The sequence below is a fragment of the Sorex araneus genome, chromosome 1 (assembly GCF_027595985.1).
Source record: "Sorex araneus isolate mSorAra2 chromosome 1, mSorAra2.pri, whole genome shotgun sequence".
Taxonomy (NCBI): Eukaryota; Metazoa; Chordata; class Mammalia; order Eulipotyphla; family Soricidae; genus Sorex; species Sorex araneus.
In genome coordinates, this window is record NC_073302.1 from 323,549,220 (window position 1) to 323,566,484 (window position 17,265).

The window sequence follows — 17,265 nt, forward strand, 5'->3', positions numbered from 1 at the left end:
TCCAAGAAAATTCCTTTAACCACAATATGCCCCAATTATTTCCATTAATGATGAAGAAATTTTTCCCAGCACCACTGAAAATGAAAAAACATTTTCCCACAGTAGAATCCATGAACAGCTGTTAGAATAAACTGAGTATCCTCTGTTGAAAACAGTGTAGAAATAAAAATTTAAATTTCCTCAAGTCAAGAATTACAGGGAAGAGAGAGGAGGCACATAGAAAACTTGCAGGTAAATACTAAAAGGAAACAAACCCTCAAATTTCTAATGCTGAATCTTATTCTGAAACATATCTCAGAAGTCATATATGGTTTTCCTTTCACAAAAGTTTCCTTGGTAGTAAGTGTGTGAATCAACAGAAGTAAAATGTTTTTTTTAAAAGCATACCGGTTTTGGAAGGACAATGACTGTAAACTAATTTTGTAACTCTTTCCTTAAAGTTCTGCAAACTGATTATTCTTCCAAAAAAGTCATTTTTCATTTTGCACAAAGTATTTTTCTCCACTGAGAACAAATCACAATGAAAATGCCTATCCTACCCTTTTCTAGTCTTCATCTCAATTTTCTACACATCTGATTTTACCAGGTGTAAGCTAACCTTAGAAGTAAAAAATATTATTTGCTTTATGAGTTAATAATGATAAATGAACTTTTCTAATAAACAAGAACCTAAGCAGTCACCGATAATACACTGTCTGTACTAAGCGCCTTTGCATCCACAAAATTAGAAAAAAATTATTTCTATAAGTTGTAGATCAATAATTACGAGATTTTTATGTGAGCGACTAAAATTACTTTTTTTTGGTTTTTGGGCCACATGCAGTGGTGTTCAGATACTGGTGGTGTGTGTGGGTCCTTATGGGATGCCAGGAATCCAATCCCAGTCTGCCACTAAGAGGCAAGTACCCTACCCACTGTACTATCACTCTGGCTCTAAAACTAATCTTATTGTTAATAAAATATTTTAGCTTCCATATTTCATACAGCATTAACAATGTGAGGGTTTCTTCCTTGAAATACAATTTTCATTAAAGAATGCCTATTAAAAATATCATTGTGGAAAATGGGGGAAAATTTGAATCTTCATTTCCAGCATTTTAATTACCAAAAAGCCGCTTACCGTGGTATCTGAAGCCTCAGACTGCACATCTATGTTTAGCGATGTGCTCTCAGCTACAGAACCAGATCCCACAGCTGAATCTATAGTCCGAACATCCTCCTCCTCATTTTCTCTAGCCTGAAATATTTTAGTGGTATAAATCATACAACTATTAAAAAGGGCAATAAATTTTATAATGGAAGGCATGGTTTTTAAAAAACATGTTAACTCCTCTGGGATGGCACCAGAATATCATCAGCACCAACATACTATAAAAATAATCTAATACAGAACTTAAAAGGCACAAAACTTACAAGAATTTTTTGGAGAAATTTCATATATGACTTTTCTTGTTCTTTAAGGTGATCTATTAGATGAGTAAGGCGCTCAACATTAGCTGACCTTTCATTTTTCTCTACAAGATCTTCCCGCATTGAACTAGCTTTATTAATATAGTCACGAATCTGAACAAGCCTGCTTACAATCTGCAAAGGAAAAAAAGAACTTTTTTAAAGCATTAATACGAAAACTGAGTGTAATTCACCAAAGAGCAAGTTTTTTAGATATTTAAAAAATTTTAAGTATAACTGTAAAAGGAGTCAGTGAGTAGGACGCTTGCTTTGCATGCAGTTGACCCAAATTAGATCACCAATACCCCACATTGTCCTGATCCCTGAGCACACAGCTGGGTGTGGTCCAAAAAACAAAAAATAAAGTCCATGTATATGAAAGAAATGAAATCAAATTTAGAAATAACTCTACTAGTAACAACAGCAATTACTATTTTAATCACCTAAGAGATTTTAATGACAGAACTACACAGAAAACAGTACTTCAATGTTTATTTATGGCTTTCTTTATAAATGTATTTTAAAAGTAACTTTTAAAAAATTACATCAACACTAAAAAAATTTCTTTCAGGACTACAGGAGTTAAGGTGCATACCTTGCATACAGTCAATCTTGGTTCAATCCCCAGAACCATATAAATCCCTGGAGCATTCTCAAGTATAATACTACTGGCCTCCAAATACTTCAGGGTGTGGCTAATGAGGGCTCTAGGTATTGCCAGGTGGTCCGAGTAACCCTTGAACTGTAAAGTTTAAGCAGCTAGACATCCTTAGGCCAAGTATTAAACTGCCTGGCAGCCTGATTGACCAAGAATCACTGGAAATAGCTTCAGGCCTCCCAAGTAACTTGAAAGAAGCCCTCAAAAAAAGAAAACCTCAACAAATGATTTCTCCCAGTTCCTCATTATAAAAACCATTTCAAAACAGAAACCTTACTTTATCTGGATATAGCATTTCTAGCATTATTTTGGACAAAAAGATAATTCTAAATAAATCTGATAATGAAGGAAACTGTCTGATCTACCTAAAATTCCAATGTTTTTAACAATGTAGTTTCTGTCTCCCACCCCCCTCCCCCCCCCCCCCCCGCCCGCCACCAACAAAAAAATGTTATAATATTATACTTTAAGATATATGAAACAAAGAATCAAAGAAATAAATAGATTTCTTTTGTTGGTGTTGTACCACACCTGGTGGAGCTCAGGGCTTATTCCTGGCTTTGCATTCAGAAATCACTCCTGGGAGCCCTGGGAAACTATAAGGGGCCGGGGGAATCAAACCCAGGACTGCTGCATATAAAGCAAGCACCGTACCTCTCTGGCTCCCTAAAATTAAACAAATTTTATCACCTGACTGCTCTCCATTGCAGGCTCTCCTCTCCCATCTTCCTCAGAAACATGACAGTTTTGCAAAAGGTCATTACTTAAAGCAGAAGTAAATAATTCTTTACATTGTGCTGATGCAATTATTTCTCTATTTTGAGGACTTGTAGCAGCATCTTTGCTTTTATTAGTATTAATTTGCATAGGCAAAAAATTGAAGGGCTTTCGATTTTCACCAAGCTGACGTTTGTTGTTAGCAGCTGTTGCTCTACCTTGTGAATCACTTCCAATGCTTCTCTATATATATATAAAAAAGAGATCAATTATCACAAACATTAATTTTTCAATAAGTTTTTAAAATTCCCAAAGAAAAAAATTCCTGTTATTAATTTCACCACCAGACACTGATTCAGGAGGTAAGCATATAAATAAACTTTGTAAGTGTTGAAAGACCTTCAAATTACAAGTTTATTGTAGCAAAATATTTAAAGTATCACAATTTGATAAGTAATTCCTACGTTACCGATTTTGTGAGACAATTCAACGAATGAGTATGATTAGCCTAAATGAAAAAACTAGAATACAGATCATATTTATGACTCATATTACTAGTTAACAGAATTTTATACACAGGATCCAATAAACCAACATTATTATAAACATCTGCATAGAGCATTGCAGAGTCGGTAGAAAGATACATGATCATCAACACCATCATACCAAATTTGAATGTACCTATATACATACATAGGAACTGTTTATCTCTGCAAAACATAGATGTAAGTTATATTCACTGATCATTATCCTTTTAACCTGCTTTTAGTCCTAACTTTGAATACTTCAGAGTTTACTATAGTTTATAAGTAAAACTATAGTTTTATTCCACACCTGAAGTAATCCAGCATGTATACACCACTTGGGCAGTGATTCTAAATGGAATGTTCCCTTTAACAATAATCTTATGTTGGGGTTGGAGCAATAGCACAGCAGGTAGGGGGTCTGCTTTGCATGCGGCCGACCCGGATTCAATTCCCAGCATCCCATATGGTCCTCTGAGCACTGCCAGGAGTAATTCCTGAGTGCAGACCTGGGTGTGACCCAAAAAGCAAAAAACAAACAAACAAAACCCAATCATCTTATGCAATAACTAGCATGAAAAATTTAATTTCAAAATAAAATTAGTCATAATAATAAAAAGTCATAATAAAAAATTTGTTCTTAGCAAATTCACCATCTTGTGGCTAGAGAAATAATTAAAAGGACTCAAGCACATACCTGACATGTACAGGACTGGGTCTGAGTGGAGCCATGGTGGCCCCCAAACACCATTCAACAGAAAGGAAAAAAAAAAAGATTCCCTGCCCTCCAAAGAAAATATCATCAACAATGATTAAAATTATTTTATATGCGCACAGAAACTAACAAACATATAACTTAATTTCCATTATTAAAACAAAATTATTTAATCCATTTCAAATATTTCCAACCGACATAACTTAAGTTCTAAAACTAATTTCACAAACCTGATCTAAGTCACTGAAGTTTATTCGCTGTTTAAGTTTCTCCAATTCTGCCTGCTCTGGAACAGACATCTGAGTCATATATCTACTATGCGGAATCGTATGTGGTGTCTTTGTTCTTCGTCTTCCAACTCCTGGTGATGACTCTGGAGAAATGTCATTGGTGACCCTTTTATCACTTTCTACAGCAAACTTTTTCTTATTTTTTTCTGATGATCGATTTGCCTTCTTCTGTTGGCCACCCCAATCCTTTAAAAAAAAAAGTGAAGGTGAGCCTCTAGTATCTATCAAATTAATAACTGGGTATATTTAAAATTTTTGATCATAAAATGAAAAAATGACTTTTTTTTTCACATAAACATATGGTCCTAGGAGCCGAAGAGATAGACAGTGGGGTAAGACACTTGCCCTGATGCAGCCATTCTGGGTTTGATCCCCAGTACCACGTAGAGTCCTCTGAGTGATCCCTGAGTGCAGAGACATGAGTAAGCCCTGAATATAGCCAGGTGTGGCCACCCAAAAAAACCAAGAAATATACACACATATACATATATTTATACATATATAATGTTCCTAGAGAAAACAGTTTACTTATATTAACTCACTTGTCCCCTTTCACATGTAACCTAAATTATCTATCCTTAAGAAAAGAGTTTATTCTTTCAGATTACAAATATAAATCCCTAATCTCCAACACCAGAATCAGTCTGAAAATTTTTACAAATAAAAAAAAAAATTCCTTATTATTTATAAATTAAATAAATACATTTTAGGTACCTTCACTGGCCTCCTTTTAAATTCAGTATGTAATAAAAAGACAGATCTGGAATCAACCTGGGTTTAAAGTAATTACTGTTTTGTGAATAAACAAATAATAATTGCCCTAGGCAATTTATTTAACTTCCCACGGTCTGTTTCCTAATCTCTAAAATAGTATCACCTTTAAAACACGATTAAAAACAACAAATAAGGGGCTGGAGTGATAGTGAAACTGGTAGGGCATTTGCCTTGCACACGGCCAACCCGGGTTCAATCCCCAGCAACCCATATGGTCCCCTGAGCACCCCCAGGAGTAATTTCTGAGTGCAGAGCCAGGAGTAAGCTCTGAGCATCTATGGGTGTGACCCATAAAGCAAAAAAAGAAAAATAAAAAGATACATATAAAACATCTCAGCGCAGTGCCTACTATTAAGCAATAAATATAACTATTGCTTTCTTGTTTTTAATTTGCTTTCTTACAGGTAACATTATTACTTAAGACCTAAATGAACAGAAATGCTTAATATTTTAACTATAAAATATTATTAAGTATACACTCACCTATTCAAGAAAAATATCTATGAATTCCTACATTACCCACAGAGGAACATTTCTTTTGTTATACTTTTAGTAAAACCATTTAGGATATATTTCTTATTTTTAACAAAACGCCATTCTCTTCAAACTGTTACTCCACTACAATTCATATATGAGTATTCCTGCAAATATCTTGAACTGCTTAAGTCACTTTATCCTGGTCAGAGATGACAGGAAAAAAGTTGCATATCTAATCCATATTGGGATAACCATATTTTAAAATTGCATTAAATTTTAACCATACTTTAAAATTGTTTTGCATGGAGGAGGCTTGGGTTAGATCCACAGCAGTGCATGATCCTCCAAGCACCAAACAAGGCAATTGCCAGGTATAGTCCAAAGCCGAAATAAATAAAATTTATTTAAATTTCAACTTTGAGCTAAGAGAAAACTGGCCACTCTATACCTGCAGTTATACATTTTAAATTTTTTTAAAGAGGGCGATATACCACATGGACCAGAGAAGAGAAAAAGTTTGTCAGTGAAGAAAAAGCTGTGCAGGGGCTGGAGCGATAGCGCAGCGGGTAGGGCGTTTGCCTTGCACGCGCCCGACCCAGGTTCGAATTCCCAGCATCCCATATGGTCCCCTGAGCACCGCCAGGAGTAATTCCTGAGTGCAGAGCCAGGAGTAACCCCTGAACATCGCCAGGTGTGACCCAAAAAGCAAAAAAAAAAAAAAAAAAAGAAAAAGAAAAAGCTGTGCAAAAATGCAGGTAATCAGAAAAGTCTCATGGTAGTGAAAGAAAGTTCTTTTCGAGAACTTTCTAGTTCATATACAAGCCTATAGTAAAGCTATTTAGCTTATTTCCACAAAACATTTTTATGTACTTATAATAAAGCTCCTTTTAGGCTTAAATTTAAACTTTTAAAAACAATATAAACTAATGATTATACATACAAACAGAAGTGTTTTTGTAACAGTGTTGGGTCTATACTGACCAACTGTACTGTACTGTAAGTGAGTAGAAAGAGTTTCTCTGAATACAACTTCTCTAAGTCTGGGGAAAGTTGCAGTCGCCTGACTTAAGAGCCAGTTACACTGTCCTCTAACTAATTATCTAACCATCAGTAATTAGATACCATACCATATTGTTCAGACGGTCATCAACATTCTCATTGCTCCAGTTTGGTAAATCCTGATCATTCATGCCTTCTTCAAAAGGACCTCCTCCTGTGGCCATACTGGCTTCAACAATTTTCTGCAAAAAGTGATGAAAACTAACGTTTTAAACAGGTAACAGCAAGTTCGAATTTTTTAACTATCCTCTGAAGTTTAGTAATATAAAGGAATCCTAGAAAAAGTATTTATACATAAGTACTATCTACCAACAACACAAACATATCTAATTTATCTACAGCAGTCATATTATGACTATGAGCTAAGTACTTAGTTGGTGTGATGAGGAGGAAAACCTCAGAATATCCCAAGGATACTAATTTTGCATACTAGAGTGCTGCTTTGAATTATTAACCCAGTTCTCATTTATAGAGTAAAGCTATTAATATCTAAAAATCAAATCACATTCTTGAAAATAAACATACTCCAAAGACATTTGGTGGGCGTGTGTGCAAACATGAAATATGAAGGAAAGTAATGAAGAAATGCAGAAGAGGAAAAGGCAGAGAAAAAAACAAGATTAGGAACTAGAGCAATAGTACAACAAGCAGGGCAACTGCCTTGTATATGGCTGACCTGGGTTCCATCACCGACATCTCACATGAAACCTAGCCTACAAGTGCAAAGCCGAAGTATGATCTAAGCACAGCTGGGCATGGCCAAAAAAATAAATAAACCCAAAAACAAAACAACAGAAAAAACAAAACAAGACTTGGTGAAAGACAAATAAAAACCAAGAACACAGTAGTTAAGGAGAGTGATGCCCTAAGGCCCACAGATGGTCAATGTTTAAAAAGCACCTGCTTTCCAAGTGTGAGACCACTATGTTTGAATCCCAAGAATACTCAATAACCTTGTGAAGGACTTTGGATTGCCACTGAATATGGAACTACGATGGTCTACTGTAGGGGGCAACGGATAAAAGATGAGATGTTAAGATAATTTTATCAATAACTCAAGGGCCAAGAAAAAAATAGTTATAAGGCTTATAATATATTTCTACTTGCCAAGCACCACCACCAACCAAAGGATTGAAGAGAATAAAAACCAAGTTGCTGTGATTTGAAAATAGAAACTTATGCTGGACAGAAAGTGCAACACGTAGGGCACTTCCTAGGTTCAATCCCTGGAACTCCATATGGTCACCCAAACTCCATCAGGAGTGATCCCAGATCACAAAGCCAGGAGTAAGTCCTGGGCACTGCTGGATGACACCAGAACTAAAAACAAACCAAAACAACCCAAAGGGTCAGGCAGTTTAATAGGCACGCTAATATGTGAGTTAGGAAGTAAACTTAAATGGCTGAAATTTATCATACTTATATGCATCTGATGCACTTAATAAAATAAAATAAATCAAATCCATCATCACTGTCATCCCATTGCTCATCGATTTGCTCGAGCAGCAGCAGTAAGTAGATAACGTCTACTTTTGGATAACTCTCTCCATTGTGAGACTTGTTTGTTGTTACTGTTTTTGGCATATTGAATACTCCACGGGTAGCTTGCCAGGCTCTGCCATGCAGGCGAGATACTCTCGGTAACTTGCTGGGCTCTCCAAGAGGGACGGAGGAATCGAACTCGGGTTGGCCGTGTGCAAGGCAAATGCCCTACCCACCCTGCTATCACTCCAGCCATACATTAAATCCAAACTAAATAAAATCCAAAACTTCTCCCATTTATACCAGGATCAAAAGTAAAGTATCTAGGGGCTGGAGTGATAGCACAGCGGGTAGGGCATTTGCCTTGCACGCAGCTCACCTGGGTTTGATTCCCAGCATCCCATATGGTCCCCTGAGCACAGCCAGGGGTCGTTCCTGAGTGCAGAGCCAGGAGTGACCCCTGAGCATCACTGGGTGTGGCCCAAACAGCAAAAAAAATAAAAATAAAAAAATAAAGTATCTAGGAATAACACACTTTGCCCTATGACTGAATACTATTAAACTCTATAAAATAACATAAGCAGAAAGAACATAAGGGAAATAATATAAATATTATCACTGTTTTATACTCAAAATATACAATCTCCAAAAGAAAAACCCTCAAATATACTCAATTAGGAAGTCTAATAAAAAATTATGGCTAACATTTCTTTTTAGTCCTCACAATTCCATGATGTAGAATTATTTAACTACTATAGACAATTTAGTAGTAAATTATTTTCTCAATTCACCCAAGAGTGGTACATACCAAGTACCATTCCAAACAGAGAGAAAAGTAATTTAGTAATGAGCAATAATGCCCTAGAACATTAGTTTCATTCTCTCCCAACTGGAGGGTGGAAGAGCTACCTCTAACCTTAACACAAAAATAGTAAGTAGACTAAAAATAGAAAATAAAGAAAAAATTGAACTAGGAAGAAAATAGAATGAATTTAAAATCTTGAACTCTTACAAATTTGGAATGCAGAAATAAAAAGAATCACATAAAAATGAATATGAGGTATACAGAGAATCAATAGCAAACAAAAAAAAAACTGGGAAAAAACTGAATACAAGGTATGTCGTATATTTTTGAGGGCTGGAGAGATTATACAGCAGGAAGGGTGCTAGCCTTGTACATGGCTAACTGGGGTTCAATCCCCGACACCATATATGGTCTCCAGTGCCCACCATAGCTGATCCCCGAGTGCAAAGCCAGGAGTAAGTCCTAATCACCACCAGAAGTGACCCCAAAACAAAACAAACAACAAGAAAAAGAATAATAAATTTAAAAAAATTTACTGCTTTACTGTATTTTTTTCCAGTGCACTCTCATGAATTGAAACCAAGTCTTTTGAATCCAAAGCATGAACTCTACTGTTGAACCACATGCCCAGTCCACAAAGAATTTAAGGGAAAAGAATCAAGAAAACTCCAGTCAAAACACACAGCCCCCAAGAAAACATAAGATGAAAGTATTCATAATGAAGATCAGCTACAAATTAAAGTAAGGGACTTAACAAACTAAATTTTTATAATTTGATGTTTCATTATTACCTAATACTAAAGACAGCAAAGGAAAACAAACTCACAGTCACTGATGCAAAGGTAAAACTGTTATAACCTTTCTAGAAAGCATTGTGGCAATACAGCATTGAGAGATTAAAAGCAAGTTTTGGAGCTGGAGAGGTATCACAAAGATTCAGGTGTGTGCCGTGTTTGTGGCCAAGTCCATTTCAATCCATGGCCCATGGCCCCAACCACTGCTGCAAGTAATACCCAGCATAGCAGGCCCCAAACGCAACGATAAAAAAAACCCTACCCATGAGCCCATTGCCTGAAAACTGCTGAGTGGTGTCCAAGTCCTGAGAATTGCTTGGGAGGATCCCCTTGAATGTATAACTTTATTATTAATAAATATACCAATAATGTATCCAGAGAAATAATATTTTACATTATATTTTTATATCACAAAAAAGATCTTTTAAAGGATCTATTCACAGACAATACTGTTAATAAGTTTCTAAAACAATTGTAGTTTTTGTTTGTTTTTCTTTTGCTTTTTGGGTCACACCCAGCGATGCTCAGGGGTTACTTACTCCTGGCTTTGCACTCAGGAGTTACTCTTGGCGGTGCTTGGTGGACCATATGGGATGCCGGGGATTAAACCCGGGTCGGCCGCGTGCAAGGCAAACGCCCTACCCGCTGTGCTATCGCTCCGGCCCCTCTAAAACAATTTTAAAATTATGTACTTAAAGTTAAATAAAAACTAATGAATTATTTTTAGAATCTTTTTAAAAGGCAATTTATGAAATAAACTCAAAATAACCCAGCAAGTGGAGCACTTGGCTTGCATTGTGTTGAGCCTTGGGCTAAATACCTAGCAGTGTTAAAAAACAACAAAAAAGCCTTATAATAATTGGGGCTGGAGCAATAGCACAGTGGGTAGGGCGTTTGCATTGCACGCGGCCGACCCGGGTTCGAATCCCAGCATCCCATATGGTCCCCTGAGCACGGCCAGGAGTAATTCCTGAGTGTAGAACCAGGAGTAACCCCTGTGTATCGCCGGGTGTGACCCAAAAGAGCAAAAAAAAAAAAAAAAAAAAAAAGCCTTATAAAATAATCAACTATCTGCTCTTACACTGTGATTTAAATACAATGAGAATCTTTAATTAATAATACCCAATAGGGGCCGGAGCAATAGTACAGTGGGTAAGGTATTTGGCTTGCATACAGCTGACCCAGGTTCAATCCCTGGCATTCCATATGGTCCCCTAAGCACTGCCAGGAGTAATTCCTGAGTGCAGAGCCAGGAGTAACCCTTGAGCATTGCTGGGTGTGACCCAAAAAGAAAAAAAAATACCCAGTAAAGAACTCACTGCAGAGGTTGGGAATTGCCTTGCATGTTTAAAGATCCCAGAAGTATGATGCCCAACACCACCACAAAAAAAAATCTGGAACATTCAGCACTAATATTCAGCTATAAAATAATTGACTATATTAGGAAGAATATAAAGGTGAGTCATTTCTAATTTTTAAAATTTCTCTTCAGTGACTTTTCTAACCACCTCAAAATTACCATTAAAAATTCATTCATTATTCTATACAAAAATACCTAGATTTATATAGTAATATAGATTATCATAAACATCATTTATAATGAAAAACTTTCAATAATCAAAATACTAGTTATAAAGGAAGCTGAACAAAATTTCTGCGGCAAAATCAGTAGACTTGGGACTATTATAACGTGGAGAAGAGAAATTCACTATTATAATGATGGTGAATTTAATGGATGAATCCTAATTTCTGTTATGAACGATAGAATGATACATTTGAAATGATTAAAAAAGAAGCAGTTTTTCTTGAGATAACAATGTTAAGTTTCGAAAGTGATGGGTTTGAGATGTCAACTGTATTCAATGAGACCTACTTAATGAACAAATGCTGATCTCTCAAAAATGAAATCTAGGATCAGAGAGCTAATATGTGAGTTGTTAGTTAAGGCACTGTCCTGTATGCAGCCAACCCTGGATTGATTCCCAGCACTGCCTGGGCCCCAGAAGTATAGCCAGAAGCAATCGTCAAGCACAGACCTGGGAGGGTAATCTCTGAGTACTGCTGATTATGACATAAGAAATCAAAACAGAACAAAAATAAAATCTCAAATGGAGTATAATTTTTAATTCAACCACTCTTTTCTTTTTTTAAATTTTATTGAATCACTGTGAGATAGTTACAAGCTTTCATGTTTGGGGTACAATCACACAATGATCAAACACCCATCCCTCCACCAGTGCACATTCCCCACCATCAAAATCCCCGGTATAGCACCCCCCTTTCCCACCCTCCCCCTGCCTCCATGGCAGACAATATTCCCCATACGCTCTCTTAACTTTTGGGCATTATGGCCTGCAACACAGACACTGAGAGGTCAACATGTTTGGTCCATTATCTCCTTTCGGCACACATCTCCCATCCCGACTGATTCCTCCAGGTATCACTTTCCTTTTTTTTTTTTTTTTTTTTTGCTTTTTGGGTCACATCTGGCAATGCTCAGCATCCTGGCTCTGCACTCAGGAATTACCCCTGGTGGTGCTCAGGGGACCATATGGGATACTGGGAATAGAACCCAGGTAGGCCGTGTGCAAGGCAAATGCCCTACCCGCTGTGCTATCACTCCAGCCCCAGGCATCATTTTCTTACTGATTCCTTCTCTATTCCATCTGCCTTCTCCCCTCCACTCATGAAGCAGGCTTCCAGCTATGGGGCAATCCTCCTGGCCCTTGTATTTACTGTCCTTGGGTGTCAGCCTCATATGAAATTATTCTGTACTCCACAAATGAGTACAGTCCTTCTATGTCTGTCCCTCTCTAACTCATTTCACTTAACATGATACTCTCCATGTCTATCCACTTATAAGCAAATTTCAATACTTCATCTCTCTTTACAGCTGCATAGTATTCCATTGTGTAGATGTACCAAAGTTTCTTTAACCAGTCATCTGTTCTAGGGCACTTGGGTTGCTTCCAGATTTTGGCTATTGTGAACAGTGCTGCAATGAACATATAGGTACAAATGTCATTTCTACTGTGCTTTTTTGCATCCTCAGAATATATTCCCAAAAGTATTGCGAGGTCATATGGGAGCTCAATTCCTAGTTTTTGAAGAACTGTCCATATCGTTTTCCAGAAAGGCTGAAACAGTCGGCATTCCCACCAACAGCGAAAGAGAGTCCCTTTTCCCCCACATCCACACCAGCACCGGTTGCTTTTGTTCTTTTGAATGTGTGCCAGTCTCTGTGGTGTAAGATATCTCATTGTTGTTTTGATTTGCATTTCCCTGATGACTAGTGATGTGGAGCATTTTTTCATGTGCCTTTTGGCCATTTGTATTTCTTTTTTAAGGAAACTTCTGTTCATTTTTTTAAAAAGTTTTTTTTAATTTTATCGAATCACCGTGAGATAGTTACAAACTTTCATGTTTGGGTTACAATCTCACAATGATCAAACACCCATCCCTCCACCAGATCACATTCCCTACCACTAATATCCCAGGTATACCCCCCTTCCCCACCCTCCCCCTGCATCCATGGCAGACAATATTCCCCATACTCTCTCTACTTTTGGGTATTATGGCTTGCAACACTTCTGTTCATTTTTCTCCCCATTTTTTGGTGGGTAATTCAACCACTCTTCAAAACAGTTCAATGACCCCAGAGTACAGACAAAAGGACAGAAAAAGGAAAAACAGGTGGGGGAGGAAGGAGAGAGAACTAATGAGGGAACAGGGGTCAGGGATTTGTTATACTGGTCACGTGCAAGAGGGTATTAAAGCTCTATATCCAAACCAGACTCAACAACACTGAAAACATGAGATCCAAAATACAATTACATGGGCTGGAGAGAGCACAGTGGGTAGGGTGTTTGCCTTGCACGCGGCTAACCCAGGTTTGATTCCAAGCATCCCATATGGTCCCCTGAGCACCACCAGGGGTAATTCCTGAGTGCAGAGCCAGGAGTGACCCCTGTGCATGGCCAGGTGTGACCTAAAAAGAAAAAAAAATTGCAGAACTTTAAAATGTGCCTGTGAAGATGGCATGCTGGAGGTGCAGGAGTGAATGTGGGAATATTAATGGAGGGAAGCTGTCACTAGTTGTGGGATTGGTGCTAGGATATTACATGCTTAAAACTCAACTACCTGATGGTAGAGCAATAGTACATCTGGTAAGGCCTTGTAGCCCACCCACATTTGATTCCCAGAATTCCGTACGGTCCCCTGAGCATCACCAGCGTAATTCCTGAGTATGAGTGCAGAGACAGGAATAACCTCTGAACACCATCAGGTACGTTCCCAGAAGACAGAAAAACAAAACCAAAAAAAATTTTTTAAACTCAATTATCAATAACTTAGTAAATTATGATTCTTTAAATTTAAATTTTTTAGTTAAAAAAAAACTCAAAAGTGAAAAAAAAAGTAATTCAAGCAGTGAAAAAGTTGAAAATGAACCATGAAGTATTCTGATCAAGAAAAGAACATTAAAAAGTTATAAAATGACAAAAAGGAAACCAGAAGTGTCCTAGAAAGGGAGAAGTTATAGAGGACTCATAAGAATATCAGAACTCAGTCATACAAGAAAACACTTATTGGGAGGCAGGTTTCAGCACCAATGAGTACTAAAAAGCATCTACCTGAATTTAGTAGTAAAGTTGTCAATTACCTTCATAAGCAATCTCAGAAGGGTGCGTGATGTAAGTTTCATAACTAGAATGTGTGTATTAATGGATGGGGGCGAAATTAAATTAGGTAATTTTTTCAAGGAATCAATCTGTGAAAAGTCAGGAGATGGTCAAAATGTTTTGTTAAAACAGAAGCACCAAATATATTCAAAACTCAAATTTTAATTTAAAATTTATTGGTAACTGAAGATGCACGAGTGAAAGAAAATGAGAAAACAATGTAGTCTATGGATAAACGTGACTAATGTGATTCAGTACATAGAAAAAATGTTTAGATTCCTTCTGGATTGGAATGGATGGAAGGTAGGAATGGATGGAGACTGGTTAGCAGATTTGTTGATACAATATTGAGGGAGTTCACAGGTAAGGTGAAGTAGAAAGGACTGTTTGTTAGATATGAGGGAGTGACAGCAGTATCTAAGAGATCTGAAAAGTGGATGAAAATGAAATGACTAAGAAGGACTTGTGAGACAGCAGGGCACATTCTCTGATTATCACTAATGTAAACTGAGAAATTTTTCTCCCCAGCATTGCTCATTAGCCTTGGTATAAACATTCCACTGAATCTGTCCCAGGCTAAAATTGTGTCAGGAAGACTGGTATGATACTCTTTAAATTTAAATTTAGTCTTTAAATTTAAATTTAGTCTTTAATAAATTTATAGATGACAGTATAGGAAGCTGAATGGGGGTAAAAGTAAAATTCTTCCACCTTAAATAACCACTTCTATCCATCCTATAGCTAAGTAAAGTAAGCTGAAATTTTTCTTTCTTTTTTTTTTGGTTTCTGGGTCACATCCAGCTGTGCTCAGGCCTTACCCCTGGCTGTGCTTAGGGATCACTCCTAGCAAGTTCAGGGAACATGTGGTGCCAGGGATCCAGCCGGAATTGGCTGCCTGCAAGGCCAAGTGCCCTGATGGCTGTCCAATCACTCTGGCCCAAAGTTGAAATTATTTTATGTTTCATTAAACTGTTTTTCAATCTTGCAACTGGCAAAGATACAAAATCTAATACTATAACAATTCATAACTACTTTAGTAACAACTTTTAGTGACATCTTTTTGAAGAAAATCCTGTTGAAGGATGCTTAATCTGAAGTAGTAAGCATATCTAAGTAGAAAAATCACAACCAAAGCAACTGATTACCTATATGTTAACACAATGTAAGGAAATTAAGAATTTTTTTTAAAGATTATTTTTATAAAATCTTTAATATTTAGGTTTTTTTTTTTCTGGGGGGTTACACCCGGCAATGCACAGGGGTTACTCCTGGCTTTGCACTCAGGTATTACTCCTGGTGCTGCTCAGGGAACCATATGAGATACCAGGAATCGAAAGTGGATCAGCCGCGTGCAAGGCAAACACTACCCACTGTACTATCGCTCCATCCCCTATTTTGGTATTTCTTAAGTTAGAGTGATGGTCCAGGAAATAAGGCTCTTGCCTTTCATAAGACCAATACCTTCAATTCTAGCACAGCATAAGGCTAAGCACCTGAGCACAGAGCAAGGAGTAGTCGCTGAACACTACTGAGTGTGGCTCCCGAATCAAAAATATTTAAGTAAAATCAAGGTATTTCTCAAGCTGCATTAATTACTCATAACCGTCTCTGGAAATATGTACCTTATTTCTCAATAGTCAGCTGTAAGTCAGTTAAGAATTACTCACTGAAATAATGCAGAAAATATAGTATTTTTCTAAACATTAGTCATAAAATAACCAAGGTTGGTATTTTATGTATCTGAAAACATTTGGAAACAAACCCTCTGGCCCCCAGTTTTATTTTCTACAAAAGTCAAGTGAAACCCTTTTTATATTAAATTAAGAAATATTTTTGAGGTAATACTGGCTTAAAACCTTAAAGTCAGGGGTCGAAGCGGTAAGAGCAGTTAAGGTATTTGCATGTCTCAGGCCAGGGACTGATTCCTGGCATCCCATATGGTCCCCCAAGTCTGCAGGTACGGATCCTTGAGTGCGGTCAAAAGTAAACCCCGAGCATCACCCAGTGTGGTCCCCAAACAAACAAAAATTGAAAGTCAACTAAACACCCCGTATACAAAATTCAGCTTGCAAAGACCTCTTTCTACCACTGCATTTATTTAGTTGTTGTACAACCCACATTCCTTGGTGTTCAGGGACCACCAAATCCACACCCTATGGAAGAGGGAAGAGGAGGTATGTGGGTGTCCAGGATCACCCAAAGCTTGCACTTGCCACATCCCTGGCCCCCCTCTCCACGCACTTTATACACAAATATTTCACCTCTTTGCTACTAGTTAAATATACCTCTCCTTGGGCAAATCCATAGGCCCTGCTACTTCCATGAACAACTTGTAATCTCAGTCACCACCACCACACTGGTTCACTCACCCCCCCCAAAATAACCAACTAGCCACGAAGATTAAAAGGATTCAAGAAGAGCTATCTTCTAATAAATAGTTATTAGAAGGCAAATTCAAACTCAAAGAGACTGAAGAAATTCTGGCAAAACAGACATTTAAAAGGTATTGGGGGGGGGCCGGAGCGATAGCACAGCGGGTAGGGCGTTTGCCTTGCACGCGGCCGACCCGGGTTCGATCCCCGGCATCCCATATGGTCCCCCAAGCACCGCCAGGAGTAGTTCCTGAGTGCAAAGCCAGGAGTAACCCCTGAGCATCGCTGGGTGTGACCCAAAAAGCAAAAAAAAAAAAAAAAAAAAAAAAAAAAAAAAAAAAAAAAAAGGTATTGGGGGCTGGAGAAGCCATAGAACATGAGTAGAACATCTGTCCTGCACATATCCAACCCGGTTAATAAGGATAAGGCATATGCTTTATCGTGAGGTCTTCAAGAAAGACCTACAAAGT

The 17,265-nt window shown here is 37.5% G+C and overlaps 1 protein-coding gene across 7 annotated transcripts in view; it reads right to left on the reverse strand.

Moving 5' to 3' along the window:
• Window positions 1–17,265, reverse strand: part of PCM1 (pericentriolar material 1) — a 100,017-nt gene that overhangs the window by 81,087 nt on the left and 1,665 nt on the right. For 5 of the 7 annotated variants that reach the window (XM_055124562.1, XM_055124552.1, XM_055124555.1 and 2 more), the window contains exons 3-7: window positions 6,732–6,845; window positions 4,294–4,539; window positions 2,798–3,067; window positions 1,414–1,584; window positions 1,121–1,237 (exon numbers count right to left, since the gene is read on the reverse strand). In XM_055124562.1, the coding sequence (XP_054980537.1) occupies window positions 1,121–1,237; window positions 1,414–1,584; window positions 2,798–3,067; window positions 4,294–4,539; window positions 6,732–6,827 (900 nt within the window). In that variant the 5' untranslated portion in view covers window positions 6,828–6,845. The remainder of the gene's footprint in view (window positions 1–1,120; window positions 1,238–1,413; window positions 1,585–2,797; window positions 3,068–4,293; window positions 4,540–6,731; window positions 6,846–17,265) is intronic. The other 2 variants (XM_055124564.1, XM_055124559.1) reach the window with 1 other exon arrangement.